The sequence below is a fragment of the Salvelinus sp. IW2-2015 genome, linkage group LG4q.1:29 (assembly GCF_002910315.2).
Source record: "Salvelinus sp. IW2-2015 linkage group LG4q.1:29, ASM291031v2, whole genome shotgun sequence".
In the NCBI taxonomy this organism is placed as follows: domain Eukaryota; kingdom Metazoa; phylum Chordata; class Actinopteri; order Salmoniformes; family Salmonidae; genus Salvelinus; species Salvelinus sp. IW2-2015.
The window spans coordinates 7001150-7026106 of NC_036842.1; the positions used below are offsets into that span (position 1 = coordinate 7001150).

At 41.4% G+C, this 24957-nt stretch overlaps 1 protein-coding gene across 3 annotated transcripts in view; it reads right to left on the reverse strand.

Annotated features, from left to right (window-relative positions):
• Window positions 1-43: 43 nt before the first annotated feature.
• fer (fer (fps/fes related) tyrosine kinase) overlaps window positions 44-24957 on the reverse strand; it is a 35050-nt gene continuing 10136 nt past the window's right edge. The window contains exons 7-19 of one of the 3 annotated variants that reach the window (XM_023983507.2): window positions 24501-24620; window positions 24131-24253; window positions 20258-20447; window positions 12138-12233; window positions 11639-11842; window positions 10902-11024; window positions 8975-9031; window positions 8730-8845; window positions 8444-8538; window positions 8225-8348; window positions 4877-5031; window positions 4463-4585; window positions 44-3888 (exon numbers count right to left, since the gene is read on the reverse strand). In XM_023983507.2, coding sequence (XP_023839275.1) covers window positions 3752-3888; window positions 4463-4585; window positions 4877-5031; window positions 8225-8348; window positions 8444-8538; window positions 8730-8845; window positions 8975-9031; window positions 10902-11024; window positions 11639-11842; window positions 12138-12233; window positions 20258-20447; window positions 24131-24253; window positions 24501-24620 — 1663 coding nt within the window. In that variant the 3' untranslated portion in view covers window positions 44-3751. Of the gene's footprint in view, window positions 3889-4462; window positions 4586-4876; window positions 5032-8224; window positions 8349-8443; window positions 8539-8729; window positions 8846-8974; window positions 9032-10901; window positions 11025-11638; window positions 11846-12137; window positions 12234-20257; window positions 20448-24130; window positions 24254-24500; window positions 24621-24957 lie in introns of those variants that run through there. The other 2 variants (XM_023983506.2, XM_070440832.1) reach the window with 2 other exon arrangements.

Here is a 24957-nt window from a genome sequence, read left to right on the forward strand (position 1 = left end):
TTAAATTCATCTCTGCACCTCCCCAAACAGATAACACTTGAGATTCAAAGAGCCAAAAAAGATTTATTGCAAGTACACAGTATAAAAAAAACATGACATGAGATTTGATCATTAACAAGGGGAATATACAGTTAAGGACATTTTTCAATTCTTACTCTGAAGTGGGGTAACCGTGTAACATTAATTTGATCACTTAAATCCAGTGCATTGTCCACTTTTTACTTTAGATATGGTCTTTATTAAAAGGGAAACATGTTGAGCGAAACAATTAACACAACAGTACTAGTGTGCCCTTTTCTGATAGTGTCTTTAACATGGCCAAAAGTGCAATCAAAATATATAAAGGTCTCTATTGTGGCAATAAATATCCCAGCTCTTTAAATTAGTCTGACACAGACTCAAATATTAGCAATATACCTTAGGAAAAGCGCTCAATAAGGCGCATACTTTCGAACGCTGTAAAGTTGGCCTTGGAGTAAATAAACGATGATACAGCACAAGACAGTCACATTGAATTGTGAAGCAGAATTACAGTCACTAAAAAAACATGAGTAACAAAAGAAAATACAATTCCATTCACCACAGATGTAATAATGGTTTGCATATCATGCATTGGCCAGTAGCGTAGAGGTGAATCTCCAACTACCCATGGCAAAATCTAGACTTGGTCACTTTGCATGAGAATAAAAATAGAAAACAAATTAAACCATAGAACAAATTCTATAAAAACACTGGCAAATATCTTAGACTGAAATTGATACAAAATGCTAAGAATACTATTTTAGTGTCTCAAATAAATAAAAGGGTTACTACAAAAGGTGTATGCCTTAAATTTGTTTAAACAGAAATATATTGTGCTCATCAACCAGTAGTTAAGATGTAGGCACCCATTCATTCTACACCTTTTTGTTATTGAAGACAATGTTAATAAAAAATATACGTACAAATCAATGGTTTGGTGTTTAGAACTAAAGCTGTAACTAGGTCGTCTGGAATGCAAGAAAAACAATCTGGAGGTAATTTGACTGGAGAAACCACTCAATAACTGTTACTCCAGTCTCAAATGACAACCTATTTACCATGTAGTGCACTACCTTTCACATATAAGTGCACTATGGGGAATATGATGTAATTTGAGAGACAACGGATGAGGTCATGACAGTTTGACATTGTATACACAGGATAGGAAATAGGAGGATCTTTCCAAATATCTTTTATACATACTAAAAATGTACAAACAATCATGCAGATAGAGACGCAAAACATAGACAATGTTTTCTTTATCGAAGAAATAATCCTATAGAGCTACACACCGATAAAGAGTGACCTACATTTGCACGATTGCATTTTTTCAGATTAGTATTCGAAAAACAAAATGTAGAAAAAGGTTATAGCATTTACAAAATACAGGAAGAGGAATGTTTGATTGTAAAATTCGAAAGACAAGTGAAACTGATGGATGGATGTGATGTGTTTAATTCAAAGAAGATGCTTTTAAAGACACATCTGGACTGTCAGCACAAAATGGCAAGGAGCTTGGCTACATGGAGACATGGCAGCCTTAGAGGAATGACCCGAATACAGAAGCGACTGGAATAGCTAATTCACTATAGAGCCAGGAGAATTTCCTGGTCAGGAAAAACTGTAGCCCCTAGTTATTGACTAGGCCTAGGGGCTCAATTCAATCCGTGTTGCGGAAAATTCACGGTAAAGCACGATTTAAATTTAAAAGGCAACGTTCCCGGTAAACACTGCATTGGTCGGCTCAATTAAAATTATCTTTCATTTCAATCACGCCATACTGCGGATCTTCCGCGAATCGCGATACAGATTGATTCCAGCCCTAGGTCCCAGAGTTTTATCCTGGTCATGACGCATGGTCAGATAAAACTCCTGGCCCTAAGTATACTGAATGAAAACTAGTTCACTGTTCATTACTGAATGCAATGTCTATCAACGATTTACAATTGTGTTTCACAAAAATAATTGTCTGAAGTAGAAAATACCACAACATATGAATGCCTGAAAACTGGAGTTCCTTAAAACTGTCATGGCTAATGTAACAGCGGACTGTTTTTGACACGAAATGCGAAAATGTCACATTTCACGTCAGATAGTACAGTTATGATACATTCTAATTCTCAGATCATACAAAAGTAGTGAGGTTGTAACAACTGACCAATACTTAGAAATGAGGCAGCAATCTGGAGGGTCTTAAATTAAATCATTCAAAGTCAAATTGTATTAATTACAAATACACAACTTAGAAGTTCATTCACTTTATAATTAAGGCAGTATTATTGCAATATTTCTGCATTTTATAGCCTGAATAATTATAGGAAAATGGTGTAACAAATTGCACTAATCCTTGTATGTTACACTTAAAAGGTTTCCTAGATTGAATGGTGTGAGTGAAGAGAATACTTGATCTTTGGAAAGACACTGTAGCTGATCTCAAAATCGTCACAAACAAGACTTTCAGCTAGAAGTATTTTTCTTCCTGGAAAGTCGAAAAGTCAAGCTTGAGACATACAATAATAACCCCGAGGTATGATCTGCTGGTAAAGAGAACAACAGGTTCTCATACGCAATCTGTCTAAAGACTGAAATGAGCTACAGAGTGCATCTACCTTATCAGTCTGTTTTGGAGGTTGCACAGCTACACGGAGCCCCAGAAACCTTTTTCACGTCCTCATAAACCATCCTACCTTAACAGGACCAAACTCGGGGCCCCTAAAAAAAATTATAAATAAACTTTTGGAAAATGTTCATTATTGTGGCTATGAATGAATGATGAGCAATAGCAAAACAGCAGAAGTCATACAGTGAGCTTCAAAAGTATTGGGACAGTGACACGGTTGTTGTTGTTTTGGCTCTGTACTCCTGCACTTTGGATGTAAAATGATACAATAACTATGAGGTTAAAGTGCAGACTGTCAGCTTTAATTTGAGGGTATTTTTTTTATCCAAACAGAGAATCGTTCAGAAATTACAGCACTCTTTGTACATAGTCACCCCATTTTAAGGCACCAAAAGAATTAAGACAAATTCACTTATTTGTATTAAAATAGTAAAAACGTATGTCTTTGGTCCCATATTCATAGCACACAATGACTACATCAAGTTTGTGGACACATTTGCTGTTAAATTTGGTTGTGTTTCAGATTATTTTAGGCCCAATAGAAATGAATGGTAAATAATGTATTGCGCCATTTTGGAATCGCTTTTACTGTAAATATGAATATCATTTGCTTCTAAACACTTCTGTATTAATGTGGATGCTACCATGATTACAGATAATCCTGAATGAATTGTGAATAAGGATGCACAAATAGCATTTGTATCATTTGTCACTGTCCCAGTACGGTTTGAGCTCACTGTATGTTCAACGGAGCATCGTTTTACGTATCACACACATCATCTTTCCATGTTTGCATGGTTTTGCTCCAAAATACCTGACGTTTACTGAGGTTCAGTAAGAGGTGAAAGAAAGGAACAGGAATAAAAGAGCACCAGGTTCAAAAAGAAATACGGTCGTATTTTGACAATGATCCAAGCTAAGCAGAGACCTCTCTCCTTGATAATGGCTCAAAACAGTTGCATAGGCAAATAACACAGTGATTTTGTGACAAAGTATAAACCGTAAATACAATCACGACAAGTAGCATCAAGGACGTAACGTTCTGTGGTTGTAAGGGGATGATTCCCTGGAGGTGATGCATGACTTGGTCCCCCTTCCCCTACCTGGGTGCTATTTTTTCTTGACCGAGGCCAGTTCTTTCTGAAGGTCGGCAAACTTTGGCCGGTTTTCAGGCTTGTACTCCCAGCACTTCTGCATGACTTTGTAAACCTCATCAGGGCACTTTTGTGGACAGGACATTCTGTAGCCTAAGATGGGGGTGAAAGACAGACAGACACACACACAATTTGAGTGAATTTCCTAGGATGGATTGAGGCAGGATAATCAGGGGTATAAGGTTGGAAAACACATTACCAACCAATGCGGTTCTCTTCACGACTACTTGTAGTTTTTCAAGTAATTGGCTCTAAGGCCAAATCCAATGAAAGAGAACACAGATAACTCACTCAATGGTCAATGCATAATTATGGTGGCGTTGTCTTTTGAGTTCTCTCATTACCTTCAGTTTTATACCTAATTAGTACACCGTTCTTTCATTCTTAAAGACCGTTACCAGTCAGAAATGCCTTCATCAGACCACTAATGGTCATATGTGGTGTCCGAAATCTCTAAAAACAGGCAAAATCATAAGATACAATCGGTTAAACGATCTTGTCAACAAATTACTGGAGCACATACTCCTCTGGCCACTGGCCTAAAGAAATCAACAACAGAGGAGTTGGCTAAAGCACAAACGGATCCGGCCACCAAGCTAACACAGATATTCTGTCAGACAAGGAAATCAAGACGACACTCTGAACCCTTGGAGGGACGTCTTCTTACCTTTCTCCACTTGCTCTCTGGCCTGCTGGTTGGTCATCCCAGGGTAAGGACACACTCCGAGACTAAACGTTTCCCATAGGAGGATCCCATAGCTCCACACGTCACTCTCCGAGCTGTATCTCCCTGGGACAACAACAACACTCTCAGCCACCATGTATTGGAGAAGAAATGTGGTGACATGTTGAGGATGTTGTGTCATCAAAAAGCTATGCTACCTTCTGCAGACTTCAAATCATATACTCCAAAAAAACACAATTAAGAGCTTTCTTCCCTAAATACCAACTACTGTAGTTGCATTTTGCTGGGTTAGGCCAGTGTTTTGGGGTTAGGCTAGTGTTAAGCACATAATGACAAATATATTTGGAGGTTTGATAACGAAATTGGTGAAAAGTAAAGCCTCTGGCATTAAATTACCATAATTTAATGCCTCTGGAGCCGTCCACTTGATGGGGATCTGTTTGAGGCCGGACGACGAGTAGATCCCATCGTCCTCTTGTCTCGACATCCCAAAGTCGCTGATCTTCAGCAGGTTGCTCTCTCCCACCAGACAGTTCCTGGCAGCCAGATCCCTGTGGGAGACAGACGGAGGGACAATATCACTTTACCTCCACTTTCACTCCATCTTCCTCAGATCACGGGGGGGGTAGACAAAAAAAAAAGAGTGTAGAAAAAAAGAGAGTGTAGACAAAAAGAGTGTAGACAAAAAGAGTGTAGACAAAAGATGGGCTGTGGTGGGTTCTAAATACAACAACAACACAAACAGTAGGCCTTTGTTTGGATATTAACGTTTTGTGAACAAACAAGTCACTCATGACCACAACCTTTAACAGGCATTTCAACTGAAACCATTGCTCTCAGAGAAGTATTAGTCAATAGTTTCTATACCATGACAAGACTGGCAACATAGCGTCTGACCGCTCAGCTAGATAGCCGTTCTCACCGTTATTTTTCTGCCCGCCCCAACATCCCCATCAAACAAGCAATTTATGCGCACGCACGCACACGCACAGACACATTGGGTGTAGTAGCTAGAGTAGAATGTTTACAGAACAAAGTGAAAGGATGTAGTGGTAGAGCCTGCTTATCGTGACAGATGCTAGCCATATGAATAACCATCATTTTAATGTTCATATTAACAAATGGGCCATTAAATAAATGACTTAAATAGTAGGCAAATCAGGACACCTAAAACACATGTACATGAGTCGGGATAGACGGGGATCTCAACTACTACTGTACATGTAGGTCAAAGGTCACCATACTGTCGATGATGTGAACATTTATATTCTACAGAGAGAAAACTCATCCGCCAGATTGTTTGGGCCCTGCTGGAGGTGGACGGGATGACCCTGTACCATCGTATGTATTTGTGTGTGTGTGTGTGTGTGTGTGTGTGTGTGTGTGTGTGTGTATACACAAATCACAGGCTTGTGTGTAAGTATGCGCAAGAGTGTGTGCACATACGTGTGTGTGCGCGCGACCACGTACAAATCGAGCCCTGTATCCCTCCCGTTTCAATTCCACAGCTACTCAATATAAACTCAGCAAAAAAAGAAACGTCCCTTTTGTAGGACCCGGTCTTTCAAAGATAATTTGTAAAAATCCAAATAACTTCACAGATCTTCATTGTAAAAGGGTTTAAACACTGTTTCCCATGCTTGTTCAATGAACCATGAACAATTAATGAATATGCACCTGTGGAATGGTCGTTAAGACACTAACAGCTTACAGACGGTAGGCAATTAAGGTCACAGTTATGAAAACTTAGAACACTAAAGAGGCCTTTCTACTGACTCTGAAAAACACCAAAAGAAAGATGCCCAGGGTCCCTGCTCATCTGCGTGAACGTGCCTTAGGCATGATGCAAGGAGGCATGAGGACTGGAGTTGTGGCCAGGGCAATAACTTGCAATGTCCGTACTGTGAGACGCCTAAGACAGTGCTACAGGGAGACAGGACGGACAGCTGATCGTCCTCGCAGTGGCAGACCACGTGTAACAACACCTGCACAGGATCGGTACATCCGAACATCACACCTGTGGGACAGGTACAGGATGGCAACAAAAACTGCTCGAGTTACACCAGGAACACACAATCCCTCTATCAGTGCTCAGACTGTCCGCAATAGGCTGAGAGAGGCTGGACTGAGGGCTTGTAGGCCTGTTGTAAGGCAGGTCCTCACCAGACATCACCGGCAACAACGTCGCCCATGGGCACAAACCCACCGTCGCTGGACCAGACAGGACTGGCAAAAAGTGCTCTTCACTGACGAGACGTGGTTTTGTCTCACCAGCGGTGATGGTCGGATTTGCGTTTATCGTCGAAGGAATGAGCGTTACACCGAGGCCTGTACTCTGGAGCAGGATCGGTTTGGAGGTGGAGGGTCCGTCATGGTCTGGGGCATCATCGGACTGAGCTTGTTGACATTGCAGGCAATCTCAACGCTGTAAGTTACAGGGAAGACATCCTCCTCCCTCATGTGGTACCCTTATTGAAAGGCTCATCCTGACATGACACTCCAGCATGACAATGCCACCAGCCATACTGCTCGTTCTGTGCGTGATTTCCTGCAAGACAGGAATGTCAGTGTTCTGTCATAGCCAGCGAAGAGCCCGGATCCTATTGAGCACGTATGGGACCTGTTGGATCGGAGAGTGAAGGCTAGGGCCATTCCCCCCAGAAATGTCCGGGAACTTGCAGGTGCCTTGGTGGAAGAGTGGGGTAACATCTCACAGCAAGAACTGGCAAATCTGGTGCAGTCCATGAGGAGATGCACTGCAGTACTTAATGCAGCTGGTGGCCACACCAGATACTGACTGTTACTTTTGATTTTGACCTTCCTCCCTTTGTTCAGGGACACATTATTCAATTTCTGTTAGTCACATGTCTGTGGAACTTGTTCAGTTTATGTCTCAGTAGTTGAATCTTGTTCTGTTCATACAAATATTTACACATGTTAAGTTTGCTGAAAATAAACGCAGTTGACAGTGAGAGGATGTTTCTTTTTTTGCTGAGTTTATTTTACAAAGAGCTTCTCCTGTTTCTGCTGACTGCCAGCACTGAGCCGCAGAGTTGGGACAAATTAGACTGTCACTCAGGGATACTGGTCCCGGTGAGATAAGTAAGAGCAATGCACCGGAGATGATTTGATGGCCCCGCTGTGCTAAGAGAAAGACTGATTGCAGCAGCAGCAGCACTTCACTTTCTCTTGCTACGACTATCTGGCTTGGTGGGAATAGTTTTCACCTGAAAACACAATCTCAAATTAGCCAGCATAGAGAAATAGAGATATGGCTCAGAGCTCAAGGTGTTACTATCAAAGCTGATAGTGTTGTAAACCGTGTTAAGCAGCGAGAGATCCATGTTGTCCTCTCACATATCTTACTTTAAAGGGGGGGGGGGCGGGGGGGGGGGGGGGGGGGGGGGGCGAGGGGGGGGGGGGGGGGGGGGGGGGGGGGGGGGGGGGGGGGGGGGGGGGGGGGGGTCATGGCATTTAGAGGGAAGACATTTGATGGGGTCTAAATTCAGTTAGGTTTGAAAATGGAGTGGGCTTGCTGCTAGAGCAAGAGGTTTCATCTATAAAATGTTGTGCAATTAATAGAACCCATGAGTACAAATAAGAACAGCTGAAGTGAAATTCTGTTCAAAGCATGGGCAATCTCTTGAACGTTAGACAGATAGGGCTATTTGCTGGAATACTCCATGCAGAATAATGTTACATACAGTATTCCACAGACTGATGTTGACAACAGTAAACCAATACCTGTGGATGCAGTTTTTGAGCTCGAGGTAAGCCATTCCTGCAGCAGCATCTAAAGAAAACTTCACCAGCTGTTTGGTCTTCAGGTCTTCCTTCTTCTTCCGGAGGAATGACAAGAAGTCCCCTCCTTCCAATAAGATATCAAAATCTATGTTCAGAATTGTAACATTCGGGGGGGACAAGTTGTTTCTGTATGGCAGTACTGTATGCTACTGGACTTACCTGGCACTAGCTCCATCACAATGTAAATAGGCTGCCGTTGTGTGCAGACGCCTATCAGCTTCACAATGTTCGCGTGGTCATACTGCTTCAGGATCCTGTAGCAGCAACATTTGACAGTACGAGACATTTACATATTTGTCAGATCTCTAAAACACCAGACTAAAAGTTTGTTCAGGTAAATAACGTCAAAGATGAGTGAACAGATGTTTCTAGGCGCTTAAAAGGGACCTGCGACTGATAGCAGACATGTTCCTCCACTGTATTGCAGGACATGTGCTCCTCTCACCTGGCTTCTGATAGGAATTTGATCTTCAGCTCCTGTGGAAGATCCTCTTTACATGTCTTGACTGCCACAGGAGTCTTGTCCCGCAATGTTCCTTTGAATACCTCACCAAAGTTGCCCTAAGAACAAAGAAAAAAAACAGAGATACAGTAACAAAAGTTTGTTTAGTATATATTAATTTAACAACCAAAAAAAAACTCTGTCCTACAGATGTGGTGAACATGAAGAGGATATCCAAAACCACTAACTTTGCCAAGAAGCTCTCCAAGAATAACATCCTCATGGTTGAGTATCCATTTTTTATCCTACGAAAGATGGAACAAAACACGGGCAATGTAAACACCAAATACAAAACATCCACACACACACGCACACACACACACACACACACACACACACATACAAACGAAACCATACAAATGCTACTGTGTAACAAAGCATTGACTGACTATTGTATTATCAGAATTCCTATAAACCGAGAAACAATTACTTCAGCCACAAAAACCTTGACGCCTCAAAAAACATTTCCACGGAGCAAGAAAATAATGGCCCAGCTAAACATAACACATTCCAATGGCCAGTCTCATTGAATAAAATAATGATCAAATCTTCCAAGTGCAATGTGGTGCCTAACGGTAAAATGTCACCGCTTTGCTATGAAGTGCTCACAGAAAGACTATTTAAAAACACTTAGTGTTCGGAGGCTTCAGCAGACCCAATACAGTAGTAATGACAACAACCATTAACCCTGTGTTCGTAATGGCTGGGGCAATTAAAACCCCATTATGTTCAACACCAACCGGGTAGCTTAGGAGGACTCTAGGACTTCTTTATGATTAAACCTGGCTATTGAAAGTGTTGACTTATTTCCCTCTATCGAGAAAACATCAGGCGTATTAGATCCAGTTGCAGCACATAGCGGATATTAAAAACACATTTGCACTACGAGCCTATACATGAGAAATGTGCCCGTGAAAGATGTCATACAGGTCAGGAAACCAGAGGTTAATAGCGCCAATGGCTAAAATAGCCAAGGAATCTTTTGGAGCACATCGTGATCAATGTGATTTAATACAGAACAACAGCCTGGTATTGTAGAGGACTGAAAAGCCTAATTGGAATATGTTTCATTAAATTGTGGCAAAAGTGTAGTTAGAACTTAACCTACAGAAAGTTGTTTAACTGTGATCACAGCACAATACTTATTACTTATTACTACTTATTAAAACTGAAACATTTACTTGATGTCAGGTTCTTACTATATTTCAGGATATGGCCAAAACCTGCACAACCAAACATCAAATAACGCTGAGATGATGCGCTATGTCAGAACATCGGAAAATCAATCAATTAAAAGTCGCGAGTACCAGAAAAGCTAGGGATCAACCTCCTTTCGACTCATGCTGATGTCAGCAGCAGATAGTGGATGTATACATAATGAGTCTCGGTGAGAGAGCCTGTAAAAAGTAATGCATCTCAAATGAAAGACCTGGTGAAAACTGACTGAAATGAGAGCCGAGTACAAAAACACTATGGCAGTAATACAAAACCGATTTATGTTTATTCTGGTCCCGTGTGACTCAGTTGGTAGGGAGTGGCGCTTGCGACGGCCAGGGTTGTGGGTTTGATTCCCACGGGGGACCAGTATGAAATTGTATGCGCTCGCTACTGTTAGTCGCTCTGGATAAGAGCATCTGCTAAATGACAAAAACTTTATGAAATGTAAATAAGAACTTCAGAACCTTTAATATCATGATTTAGGGCCAGGAGTCGGGGCCCTATTTGTAGGGTATAACTAGGACTAATAGTTTTTTTACTCTTTAACTCAGTGCCTAGTTATAAGCAATGGAGCCTAGACCACTGTTGTCGCTGAAAATGACTTGAGACGTGGGTGTTGCTTGCTATCCTCTTCCTGTTTTGGAAGCATCAAATGTAATGTGAATGATCATTCTGAAATTGATGGGGCTTATTTCTGAACATCTATTAGCCTAACACCAAACGCTTCTGGACAACCTGACCCTATTAATGAGTTTTACAGTGTGCCATTAAAGGCCTTCAAGACAGCTTGATGGCTTTTGCAACAATTACATTCCCATCCCTGTTGTGAGAACTCCCATTGACTTCTGATCTACATCACATGGTGAATGAACATGGGTATGAGAGAAAATGTTTTACCTTGACGACTGGGTTTAAAAGCACCACCCCTGACTTCTTGGTAATGACTTGCTTTGTGGTGTAATGGTGTTCAATTAACTGAGGAATGGTCGGGAAGCCAGTGCCTTCAAAACGATACTGGTTCTGCGGACAAAGAGGAGGCAAAGAGCAGAAAGTAAGTAAAAACGAAAGACTTGTGCAAAGCCAGAACAGCTCATAGGAGCAGCTTGATGTACAAGTACACCCCCTGGACAGGACGCTAGTCTATCCCAGGGCCTTACCCCCAAACCCATCTCCGTAATGCTGAGTGCCAAGCAGAGACGCATCGGGTACCATTTTGGTACGACTCGGCTGGGGATCGAACTCCCAATCCTCCAATCTCAGGGAAGACTAACTGCAAGGCTACTCACTTAGTCATTAACGAATTCAAAAGATGAGTTGGAAGCTTTGCTAATCATCATCTTTCGTGTTGACGGAAACCATTCAACTTCACAAGCAATTACTTGCAGCATTACTAGTAGCTGCCATCTGAATCAATGAACCATAGAATTCCTTGTCAAATAGTTTCAGTTCGTACCAAGTTGCCTGTAAACTCGTATCTCTGCATACGTGACACAAAGTAATCATTGGCTGACGCACATCATCGCATCAAATATACCCGAAGACATCCTTATCTTTTGTCTCTTATACTGCTGAAACCCAATTGCTCTGCAGGGAGACAAACAGCTTTTATTCACAACTGAACACATAGAACTCACGTCTGCAAACTGGATGATGAAGTGTCTCCGTTGTCCGTCGGAGAAGACAGACAGGACGTACTCGCCAGGCTTGCCATGGCTCTCCCGGACCAGGAAGTCGCCTTGCTGCTTGAGCAGCTCCTGGGCCTCGGTCCTGGGGATGGCCCCGTGGTACCACTCCTGGTCCCCCAGGGGCTTCTCACTGGTCGGGATCACGTCAAAAAACTGCTGGACACGTACGATGAAATGACATGATGAAATATGATATTATGATGATATGATAATGACAGTTAGGGATCAATTGTGAATTACTCTTCAATTGTCAGTCAAGACAGCTAGAAGATCTGTGTCACTCCACTCAGAAAAGGACTTATTGTTGACTTGACATGATAAAAACAGATAATTCACCACTTGAATGCAACGTGTACGATACACAACATATTTTCCACACTCACTACACAAGGCAACACAAACAATGGTTTTAAAAACAATTTTTGAAATAAAAGACTTCAGAACCTACAGATGATGAGCCAAGGACAGATTTCGGAGAGCGGATGATACCGGCGATGGAATGACGCAAGGTGTCAAACTTTGATATCTTGTCTTTGCCTTTGTCCTGAAAATACAGAGACATATGTTAGACTTATAAGCAGTCGAATCATTAACAATTGAACAAGCCCAATATAGTAAACCTGACAGTACTGTATGTTCGGGAGGGTTAGTGATCCCTATGTGCTCACACTGCCCTCCTCTGTTCACCCAGCTATCTGCAGAGAGCGCTGAAGCCAAAAGGAGGCTCAACAGCACTAAATCATCTCACATACTATACAGTCAACACAAGGGTTTTTATGTTGTGCTCATACGTTGCCCAATTCAAAGTCAAACATCTCAATGTCAATGAAATAGGTTTCCCATTTCACTAAAATGACCGAAGCAAATGGAAAACTAGTACGCAACATCAGTGTTTTTCATTCTGAACTGGTTTTCTATGACACCATCGTCTTTTAAACAGAAACCTGATTGACACACAGACACACTGTCACAGTTCATCTCCCCAGATGGTTTGATGAGAAAAGTGAAAAAAGGTTGAAAAAACCCCCAACATTTCAGTTGTCTGAATGAATATGTCCTTGGAGACAGCAGAAGACCAACAACAACAAAAAGCATACTGACCTACTACTATACAATGAAAATGTACAGGACAATGCACAGAATGAATAGAACGGTCATAGAAGCTCTAACCCTGACAATTTGACTGGTAAACTCATAGGTACACTCGCAATGGCTGCCGAGTATTGTGATGTAATAATTTTCATGGTAATTTGGAATGTTCTATCAACTGATACCATATTCACATGATAAAGACGAATTCCCCTCGACCACAACCACAAATTGGGGAAACCAAAAATGTATTTCCCATTGAAACAGAGCAAACTTACTTAAACAGAAATAACAAAACATGCCAAAAAGCTGCGTTGTTCAATGTACATTTAACCAGGTCAAAAATCCCGACCTACGATTCGCAATGCTCCCACGTAGGGAAATATGAGCCTGCGATAAGTCCTGTGGCTTAGGCTATTCGTGGGAGAATGGGAAAAGTGGGGATCCGTTGTCCAAGTATGCTACACATACAGTGCCTTCAGAAAGTATTCATACCCTTTGACTTATTCCGCATTTTGTTGTGTTACTTCTCTCACCCATCTTCACACAATACTTGATAATAACAAAGTGAAAACATGCTTTTTGAAATGTTTGCAAATTGATTGAAAATGAAATACAGAAATGTCTCATTTACATAAGTATTCAATACATGTTAGCATCACCTTTGGCAGAAATTACGGCTATGCGTCTTCCTGAGTAACCATTTTCAAGTCTTGCCATAGATTTTCAAGCAGATTTAAGTCAAAACTAACTCGGCCACTCACTGTCTTCTTGGTAAGCAATTCCAGTGTACATTTGGTCTTGTGTTTTAGTTTATTGTCCTGCTGAAAGGTGAATTCATCTCCCAGTGTCTGGTGGAAAGCAGACTGAACCAGGGTTTCCTCTACGATTTTGCCTGTGCTCAGCTCCATTTCGTATATCTTTTATTATGGAAAAACTCCCCAGTCCTTAACGATTACAAGCATACCCATAATATGATGCAGCCACAACTATGCTTGAAAATATGGAGAGTGGTACTCAGTAATGTGTTGTACTGGATTTTCCCCAAAACATAGCACTTTGTATTCAGGACACAAAAGTTAATTGCTTTGCCACATTTTTTGCCTTATTACTTTAGTGCCTTGTTGCAAAAAGGATTAATATTTTAGAATAATTTTATTCTGTACAGGCGTCCTTTTCACTCTGTCAATTAGGTTAGTATTGAGCAGTTTCCTTCCTCTCCAGCAACTGAGTTAGGAAGGACGCCTGTATCTAGTGACTGGGTGTATTGATACACCATCCAAAGTGCAATTAGTAAATTCGCCATGCTCAAAGTAATATTCCTTATCTTTAAAAAAAAAAAAATTATATACCCATCTACCAAGAGGTGTCCTTCTTTGTGAGGAATTGGATTACCTCCCTGGTTTTTGTGCTTGAACTTCACTGCTTGACTGATACAGATAATTGTATGTGTGGGGTACAGAGATGAGGTACTCATTCAAAAATCCTGTTAAACACTATATTGCACACAGAGTGAGTCAATGCAGCTTATTATGAGACTTGTTAAGCACACACACGCAACAATTTGAACAATTTTACCAAGTTACAGTTCATATAAGGAAATCAGTCAATTGAAATCAATTCATTAGGCCCTAATCTATGGATTTCACATCTAGGCATAGGCCCACCCACTGGGGAGCCAGCTTTTTTTTCCCAGATTATGGAAAGCGTACAGCTTTCCATAATCACAGCGTAATAGCCTGAAACCACGAGGTTCATCTAACCTGGTCCTTCGGAAGTTGATGAAACTTAATTTGGTGGTTTTTTCCTACTAAATGTTCAAACAAAACGGTACGCAACAGTCTTTTCTGCAATTTCAAAGCAGGATTAGTTAGTCAATTGAGGAAAGTCCGTTGGAATCGGTTCTTTGGCTAATAATCGTGATGTACATTCCATGCGCCAGTCTATTTGTTCACGCTAACATTTTTATGTTTAGAGTGAAAGTGTTTTTAGGTATGTGGTTTGTTGATGAAGACGACATGGAAGTACAGTTGAAGTCGGAAGTTTACATACACCTTAGCCAAATACATTTAAACTTAGTTTCACAATTCCTGACATTTAATCCTTGTAAAAATTCCCTGTCTTATATCAGTTAGAATCACCACTTTATTTTAAGATTGTGAAATGTCAGAATAATAGTTGAGAATGATCTATTTCAGCTTTTATTTCTTTCATCACATTCCCAGTGGGTCAGAAGTTTACATACACTCAATTAGTATTTGGTAGCATTGCCTTTCAATTGTTTAACTTGGGTCAAACGTTTCAGGTAGCCTTCCACAAGCTTCCGACAATGAGTTGGGTGAATTTTGGCCCATTCCTCCTGACAGAGCTGGTGTAACTGATTCAGGTTTGTAGGCCTCCTTGCTCGAAATGATTTTTCAGTTCTGCCCACAAATTTTCTATAGGATTGAGGTCAGGGCTTTGTGATGGCCACTCCAATACCTTGACTTTGTTGTCCGTAAGCCATTTTGCCACAACTTTGCTTGCAAGTATGCTTGGGGTAATTGTCCATTTGGAAGACCCATTTGCTACCAAGCTTTAACTTCCTGACTGATGTCTTGAGATGTTGCTTCAATATATCCACATAATTTTCCTCCCTCATAATGCCATCTATTTTGTGAAGTGCACCAGTTCCTCCTGCAGCAAAGCACCCCCACAAAATGATGCTTCAACCCCCGTGCTTCACGGTTGAGATGGTGTTCTTCGGCTTGCAAGCATCCCCCTTTTTCCTCCAAACATAATGATGGTCATTATGGGCAAACAGTTCTATTTTTGTTTCATCAGAACAGAGGACATTTCTCCAAAAAGTACGATCTTTGTCCCCATGTGCAGTTGCAAACCGTAGTCTGGCTTTTCTAATGGCGGTGTTGGAGCAGTGGCTTCTTCCTTGCTGAGCGGCCTTTCAGGTTATGTCGATATAGGACTCGTTTTACTGTGGATATAGAAACTTTTGTGCCCGTTTCCTCCAGCATCTTCACAAGGTCCTTTGCTGTTGTTCTGGGATTGATTTGCACTTTTCACACCAAAGTAAGTTCATCTCCAGGAGACAGAACGCGTCTCCTTCGTGAGCGGTATGACGGCTGCGTGGTCCCATGGTGTTTATTCTTGTGTACTATTTTTGTACAGATGAACGTGGTACCTTCAGGCGTTTGGAAATTGCTCCCAAGGATGAACCAGACTTGTGGAGGTCTACCATTTTTTTCTGAGGTCTTGGCTGATTTCTTTTGATTTTCCCATGATGTCAAGCAAAGATGCACTGGGTTTGAAGGTAGGCCTCGAAATATAACCACAGGTACACCTCAAATTGACTCAAATGATGTCAATTAGCCTATCAGAAGCTTCTAAAGCCATGACATAATTTTCTGGAATTTTCCAAACTGTATAAAGGCACAGTCAACTTAGTGTATGTAAACTTCTGACCCACTGGAATTATGGTACAGTGAAATAATCTGTCTGTAAACAATTGTTGGAAAAATGACTTGTGTCATGCACAAAATAGATGTCCTAACCGACTTGCCAAATCTATAGTTTGTTAACAAGAAATTTGTGGAGTGGTTGAAAAATGTGTTTTAATGACTCCAACCTAAGTGTATGTAAACTTCCGACTTCAATTGTATGTTAAAAATGACTAACAAAGCATAACCAAAATGTTTAGAGAATGATGAAAAAAAAGAATACAGCTGGTCGTCGGGTTATGCATAAAGAAGGCAATTTAACATGGGACTACCCTACGGCCGTGTTCCAGTTCCCACCAATATCCAGCCACTTTGCACAGCCATTGAAAAGGAGTGGGACAACATTCCACATGCTAAAATCAACAGCCGGGTCAACTCTTTGTGAAGGAGTTACGTCATGCAGCACGAGGCAAATGGTTGTTCCACCAGATACTGGCTGGTTTTCTGATCAACATCCCCAACTTATTTTCAAAAGGTATCTATGAGCAACAGATGCATATTTGTATTCCCAGTGATGTGGAATCCAGTCTCTAGGGCTTACAAAATCATCCAGCAGACACTATTAATAGAATGGCGCTGGAGGGAATGGCGGCCATTTTACAGGCTCCTGACCAATTGAGCTATTTTGTGTACTTTYTTTTGTACATAACGTTTCCGCCATCGTTTCCTATGACCGAAAATAGCTTTTGGACATCAGAACAGCAGAACACTAACCTCGATTTGGACGAGTACTTCTACTTCAATTAATCGGAGGCGAAAGACCAGGCCCCGACACTCATAGAAGGCGAAGACGCCTCTACCCTTTGCTCTATTGGCAAATGTGCCATCGCTGGAGAATAAACTGGACGAGCTCCGTTTGAGACTATCCTATCAATGGGACATTAACTTCTCTAGGATAGAGGGCAGCGTTTTCACTTTGGATGAATAGCGTGCCCAGAGTGAACTGCCTCCTACTCTGTCCCAGATGCTAATATATGCATATTATTATTACTATTGGATATAAAACACTCTGAAGTTTCTAAAACTGTTTGAATGATGTCTGTGAGTATAACAGAACTCATATGGCAGGCAAAAACCAGAGAAAAAATCCAAACAGGAAGTGAGAATTCTGAGGCTGGTTGATTTTCAACTCATCGCCTATTCAAATCCCAGTAAGATATGGATCTGTTTGCACTTCCTACGCATTCCACTAGATGTCAACAGTCTGTAGAACGTTGAATGAAGCCTCTACTGTGATGTGGGGCCGGATGGGAGGTGTTTCAGTCAGTGGTCTGGCAGAGAGCCAGTTCCTGGTCACGCGCATTCTACATGATACCGCCTTGCGTTCCATTACTTCTGTAGACACAAAGGAATTCTCCGGTTGGAACGTTATTGAATATTTATGATAACAACATCATAAGAAGATTGATTCTCTAATTAGTTTGACAAGTTTATTCGACCTGTAATATAACTTTTTGAAGTTTTCGTCCGACGTTCGCCTGGACCTGCGCGAGCGTTTGGACGTGTACTAAACGTGCTAGCAAAAGTAGCTACTTGGACATAATTTATGGACATTATTGAACAAAACAACAATTTATTGTGGAACTAGGATTCCTGGGAGTGCATTTTGATGAAGTTCATCAAAGGATAAGGGTATATTTATGATGTAATTTCGTATTTCTGTTGACTCCAACATGGCGGAGAAATGTTGTTTATATCTGAGCGCCGTCTCAGATTATTGCATGGTTTGCTTTTTCGAAATCTGACACAGCGGTTGCATTAAGAACAAGTGTATCTTTAATTCTATGTAAAACATGTATCTTTCATCAAAGTTTATGATGAGTATTTCTGTTATTTGACGTGGCTCTCTGCAATTTCTCCGGATATTTTGGAGGCATTTCTGAACATGGCGCCAATGTAAACTGAGATTTGTGGATATAAATATGCACATTATCGAACAAAACATACATGTATTGTGTAACATGATGTCCTATGAGTGTCATCTGATGATCATCATCAAAGGTTAGTGATTCATTTTATCTCTATTTCTGCTTTTTGTGACTCCTATCTTTGGCTGGGAAAATGGCTGTGTTTTTCTGTGGCTATGTACTGACCTAACATAATCGTTTGGTGTGCTTTCGCCGTAAATCCTTTTTGAAATCAGACATGTTGGCTGGATTCACAACAAGTGTAGCTTTAATTTGGTGTCTTCCATGTGTGATTTCATGAAAGATTGATTTCTATAGTAATTTATTTGAATTTGGCGCACTGGCTTTTGGCCAAGTGGGACTTTAGCATCCCACATACCCTAGAGAGGTTAAGAACTGTAATATACTATGCTTCTCGGGAGTCGTGGCTGAACAAAGACATGAATAATATACATCTAGCTTGCTTTTCTATGCATCGGCAGGACAGAACGGCAGAGTCCGGTAAGATCAGGGTTGGTGGTTTTGTGTCTCTTTATTATGTGTACATTGTCCCCTATAAATAAATAAAAATGAACAACAGCTGGTGCGCGATGAGTTAGAATACCTAATTATTAAATGTAGACGATACAATTTAGAAAGAGTTTTCACCTGTATTTTTCGTAGCTGTCTATTTACCATTACAAACCGATGCTGGCACTAAGACCACACTCAATGAGTTGTATAAGGCTATAAGCAAAGAAGGAAATGCTCATCCAGAGGCAGCGCTCCCAGTGGCCGTGATTATAATGCAGGAACACTGAAATCTGTTTTACAGGAAACGGAGGGCCGAACATGACCCCATTCAGATCGACGGGGCTGTAGTAGAGCGGGTTGAGAGCTTCAAGTTCCTTGGTGTCCACATCACTAAGGACCTACCATGGTCCAAACACACCAACACAGGCGTTAAGAGGGCACGTCAAAAGATTTGGCATGGGCCCTCAGATCTTCAAGAAGTTCTACAGCTGCGCCATTGAGAACATCTTGACTGGCTGCATCACCGCTTGGTATGCAAACTGCTCGGCATCCGACCACAAGGCGCTCCAGAGGGTAGTGCATACGGCCCAGTACATCACTGGGGCCGAACTCCCTGCCATCCAGGACCTCTATACCAGGCGGTATCAGAGGAAGGCCCTAAAAACTGTTGAAGACTCCAGCCACCAAAGTCATAGGCTGTTCATTCTGCTCTCTGCAAGCGGTACCGGAGCGCCGAATCTGTGACCAAAAGGCAGCTGAACAGCTTCTACCCCCAAGCCATAAGACTACTGAACAGTTAATCAAATGGCTGCCCGGACAATTTACATTCACCCCCTCTATTATTTATGTATCTTAATTGTTTTCACTGACTCCCTTGCACACTCACTAGACTCTACGCACACACACACACACACACACACACACTACACTCCAACACACACTGCATACACACATGCATATTGACGCCATACACACACAGACACACTTACACATACGCTGCTGATACTCTGTTTCGTATATATCCTGATTGCCTAGTCACTTTAACCCCTACCCACATACTGCATTACCTCAATTACCTCGTACCCCTGCACATTGACTCAGTACTGGTACGCCTTGTTATTGTTTTTATTGTGTTACTATTTCCTTTTATATTTAGCAAATATTTSTCTTACTTTTTAACTCTGCACTGTTGGGAATGGGCTCGTGAGTAAGCATTTTTGTGTAAAGTCGACACCTGCGTATTTTATTTAATCAATAGATGCTTTCATAACGATATACAGCATCTCTCTGGGGAATGCATTTAAATAACACGGCAAAGACGACAGTTTGGCTCGACACAAAACGGTCTAAGACAGGACAGAAGTTCATACAGTGGGTCAGTCTGAGTGGAAAGTGCTGCATTCCTTCTTATTACAAAGCTGTGTCTGAGTGACAATAGCCTGAAATCCACACTGATATGCTCCGTTTCACCATGGTTCACCATCGCATATCAGCTTGGATTCCAGGCTAGACAAGTAAGTTCTTCCCAATTGAAAACCAACAACAAATCAACAACACTGACGCACCATGGAGTTGACTGAGCGCGCATCGTCCTCGTAGTTGACCATGGGGGGCAGCTCCTTGCCCTCGTTCTCCTGCATCTTGTGGTCGAGCAGGTCCTTCTGGGCGCCCAGCTTGGCCTCGGTGCAGCGCAGCAACTGGACAGTCTGCCTCAGATCCTCCAGAGACTGCTTCTGACTGAGCAGCAGAACCGCACTGAGGGGGAGGGAGATAGGGAGTGAATGAGTGTGTTGTGAGAGAAACAAAGAGCGAGAGAGAGAGGCAGTGAGATGGAGAGAGAAAATGGGAGTATGTGTATGTGAGAGTGAAAAGATAGGGATAGATATGAGGGGGGAGTCACACTCTGGCGCTCGTCTGAATCCAAACAGTGTTACTGCTTAATCTGCCTCTCGGAATGAGGATGTGGAAAATTATTTTGGGGTTTGCTTTCTCCCAGAGCGATATATAGCCTACAGTGCAACAGCTCTAACTGCTAAGCTTTATTTGTGCTCTGATTAATGGGTGTGAAGACCAATGTTCCCTCTAATTGTTTTCGGCACTGAGCAAATTTTACTGTGAACACTGAGGCTATACCCGCTTTAAGTTACAGTTTTAACAGTGGCCAAGTAGCCTAGTGTGACTATTTGACTACAAGTGTCCTACCATCAAAAACAATGGAGAAAATGCATCCCAAAACATTTTAACATGGAACTAGCTGTTCTATCATTCAGCCTACAGGTTTTCAATGTAGACCTACATTCCATGATACTTCTGGGGGAAAAAACATGCAGGGCTTAACATTAAACGTGTTTATCCACTTGTCCTTCAGACAAGGAGGTGACTGAAAATGTCGTGTTCGTGGATGCAAGAAACAACTTTACAAAATAAAATGCATTATTCCCATACCATTACAGAGAACCAGACAAATTATGCTACCCTCTGCCTATTGGCTACTTAGCTTATTCAAGCCTGCCTCAAAATACAACACTATTTACTGGACTCACTTTTCAAAGACATCTAGAAATGTACAGATTTTGTGCTCTTGTAGGTAGCAATCACTCCACTACTGCTAACTACAAATTATCTATAACTAATAACTCACTAACTAGCAAAGGATATGAAAAAAATGTGCACACACGGCTACATGCAGCTCTCGCTTTGATCTCAAAACAATCGCATCTACTCACGACCGCTCATGCTGTAAACACAGTCCAACTCAAAGTAAATGSCACAGATTCATATATGGCAATGGTCTATTTGCATTTAGGCCAACTGCAGATCTGATTGTTTATGCAGCACCGGTCTGTGAAGAGTGTGGGCTGAGTAGTACGTGTCAATGTAATAGAATCCTACTCCGATGCGTTCTACCTACAACAAATTCTCTTGCATAGTTCGTTTTGTTTCGGTATGTTGCATTGAAAGTGGCTAATATTGCGTTGATTCGATCACAATTGCCACAGTAAAGGGAAACGTTGATAGTGTTAACAGGGTAAACTCTAGAACAGTGGTCACCAACCCTTTCTGAGTCAAGATCATTTTCTGAGTCAAAATACAAGCCAAGATCTAATGCCCAGATTTTTAAAATATATATATTTTTTACATTACTTAACAAAATGGAAGCCTATGCAACAATAACCAATTAAAAACAGTACTGTAGCAATGAGGTTTGTGCAGTAAGCTATAGGCCCAAAACATTATCACCACATATTGGCTTTGCATGAATTGCTTGGGCCATATTTGAATTATATTTAAACATTTGAGGTAGGCTATATGATCACACCGGTAATAGATCCGTTAATCATTAGTTTTAATTTTTATTTACTGGGCTGATGGTGCCTGCATCTGATGGTCAGTTTCAGCGGAGGGAGTGAGCAGCAGACTGAGGGTCCGTCACTCAACCTCCCTCCACTCTCTCTTTCCTCCACCGACACTGACCAAAAAGGGACAGTCTTCCAGCTGATGGCAAAACTTGAGTCGCACCGCATTATTTCTGCCTAATGCACAAATTCATGTAGTTACTCCTATTTCTCGATATCAAAAAAGACCCAAGCCGCTAATATTAACAACAACGCAAGCCGATCCACTTTCCTACTCATTCATTACTGCTGCAGTGCTTGTTGTAGCGCTGAGTGGAAATAGGAAGAGCGCACATTTTATGGCTTATTGACAGTGCTGAGTAAGAACTTAAACATGAACACACTAATAAAAACAGCAGCTCTTTGCTGTATACGTTGACAGTCTCTCTCTAGTCATGGKTTTAAACGTTTCTAAATGTCACAGTAACTTTGTTGTAGCTTTCTTTTATGTCTGCTACATTACAGCAGACACGGTAATCTGAACCATCCGATTGGCCAGCGTTAGGCCTATAGTGCACAGGATTTGCTCTCCGGGCCCGCCGGGAAGGCAGAGTTTGTACCTTCAGACACATGAAATGGTTCAAAATGGCAACAGTTCGCCTACCCGGCAAGCAGGGCAGCTGAATCGGCTCCACCTACCGCCAACAACCAGAGACTACTAAACAGTGGTGAAGACATTTCAGTCAAAACACCCAACAAATTGCTGAGGAAGCTGGGGTCCATTTAAAAGTGATGCTTAAAACGTATGAATAAGCACAATTCTTCACATCAAACTTCTCACTACTTGAAAATGGTCCTCATCAAATGACCATCACTTCATTTATGTTTTGAAAAAGAGAACTTCAGACAGGAAAACAACTAGCCTAGGCCCTACTTTATCACCCCTGTAGCTGAGACTTTACAGGGGGGTTGACTGGACAGGCCCTGATTATATCATTGTCTCCTATAGGGGTTATCCAGCAGACCCTGAAATATGTGCCGAGCCCTGTACTACAGACATAGCTCTCTCCATTGTACCCTGTCCGCCTCAATGACTCTTCACATCATTCACACTCCTGGAGTTAGATCCTGGCCAACTGGGCTTCTTAGAAACAACACCAAACATGGAATCTAGCTAGCTTGTCGCTAACAATATCTAAGTTGCTATTGGTAATGGGAGGTGTACAACTGACAGCAATGAGATCGAGGGAAACATCGAACATATCAGCTGTTTCATCCGCTTTTAATGTGCTTTGAACCCTTGCAACAAAGAACCATATGTGCATTTAGAAAAAAATCTGAYATTGTCCTCCAAATAGTTGTGCATACCATATCAAATGTCATTATTGAAAGATCATGTCATCACACTTCYCTTTCAATTCTACTTGCTAGTTTTTGATTTCACACTTCTTTTGCATACTTTTTTATAAGGATTCATGAAGTCTATATAAAAAAAWTCTAATTACACATATAGTTCTTTGTCTGTAGGATATATTTGCAAGTAGCTGCTATCTGCTAAATAATCTCACATAGCATCTATCATCTTTGGAATGGAAGAAGAATTGAGCAGTACATTTATGGGAGAAACTTGTCCGATTAATCAGGTTGTAATAAACAATTACGGGTATATTCAGTCTGAAACATTAGAGTGCAACATCCTTACAAGCCACTGACAGAGTATTTTGTGTAGATCGTTGACCAAAAATTACAATGAAATCCATTTTAATCCCACTTTATAACACAAAATGTGGGAAAAGTCAAAGGGGTGTGGATTCTTTCTGAAGGCACTGTATTTCCGGCGTGCATTTCCAAAATGCTTGCGCATGCGACATAAACACTTGCACAAAATGTAAACAATAGCTGAACGTCACCGAACCAAAGACCGACTAGCTACGTTCCCTCGCATTCAGCTGGCACTGGCAAACTTACCGGCTCTCTGAAAAACTATTTCCAGTGGATATTTTGTCTAAAATGTCTCAAATATATATATATATATATATATACACACACACACCAATTAATTGTGTATTATAGCCTGATTAATCAGACAAGGTAGCAACGTACTCAGACTTCCTTTCACATGTTCTGGTGGACTCCTCGATCTTGTTCTCCAGGTCCTGCATAAGATCCTCCTTGCTGCGTAGGCTCTGCTGAGTGAGGACCAGCTCATCTGATGTGGATTTTAGCCTGTGGAAGAAGATAGTGGAATAAATTGTTGCTCTGACCTTTGACATAATCAGTCAGCCAACACAGATACACTATATCCTAAGTCAATCAGAAACACTGTACTACAGCTGAGATGAGACAGTGGATGGATCTCAAAAGTCCTTCCTTGATTCCTCGCAACATCCTCCCACCTTCTTTTCAAAACATCAGCGCGAGACAAGGTCGATGACCGCAATACTCTCCTCCCTTCATACATTGTTTTACTCACATCGCTTGTAAACTGTCTGCAGTCAAATTGTTCCATAGGATCTCGTTTGCTTGAAGATTCTCTGTTTCCTCCAACAGTGAAATGTCAAACTCTACATCCGGTTCTTTGGTTTCTGGAGACCTGGAAGATGACATCACATGTTAACCAAAATCATTTGAAATGGGGACAAAAAGTACTGTTACTTAAAGGAAAACACCCCAAAACTATTTTGGGGCATTTGTTTTATTAGTCCATTGTTGATATAGTCCCAAAATGTTTTGCATGTCAGCAAATCAAGTTTTCAAGATATTTCACTTTCAAAATACAGCAAGCTGTCCCGTATGATGCAAAAAGCAGCATCATACGATGCTAAATGCATCATACGGGCCAGATTTCGGTATTTTGAAAGTTATGCATCTTGAAAACTTGATTGCTGACATGCAAAACATTGAGACTATATCAACAATGGACTACTGAA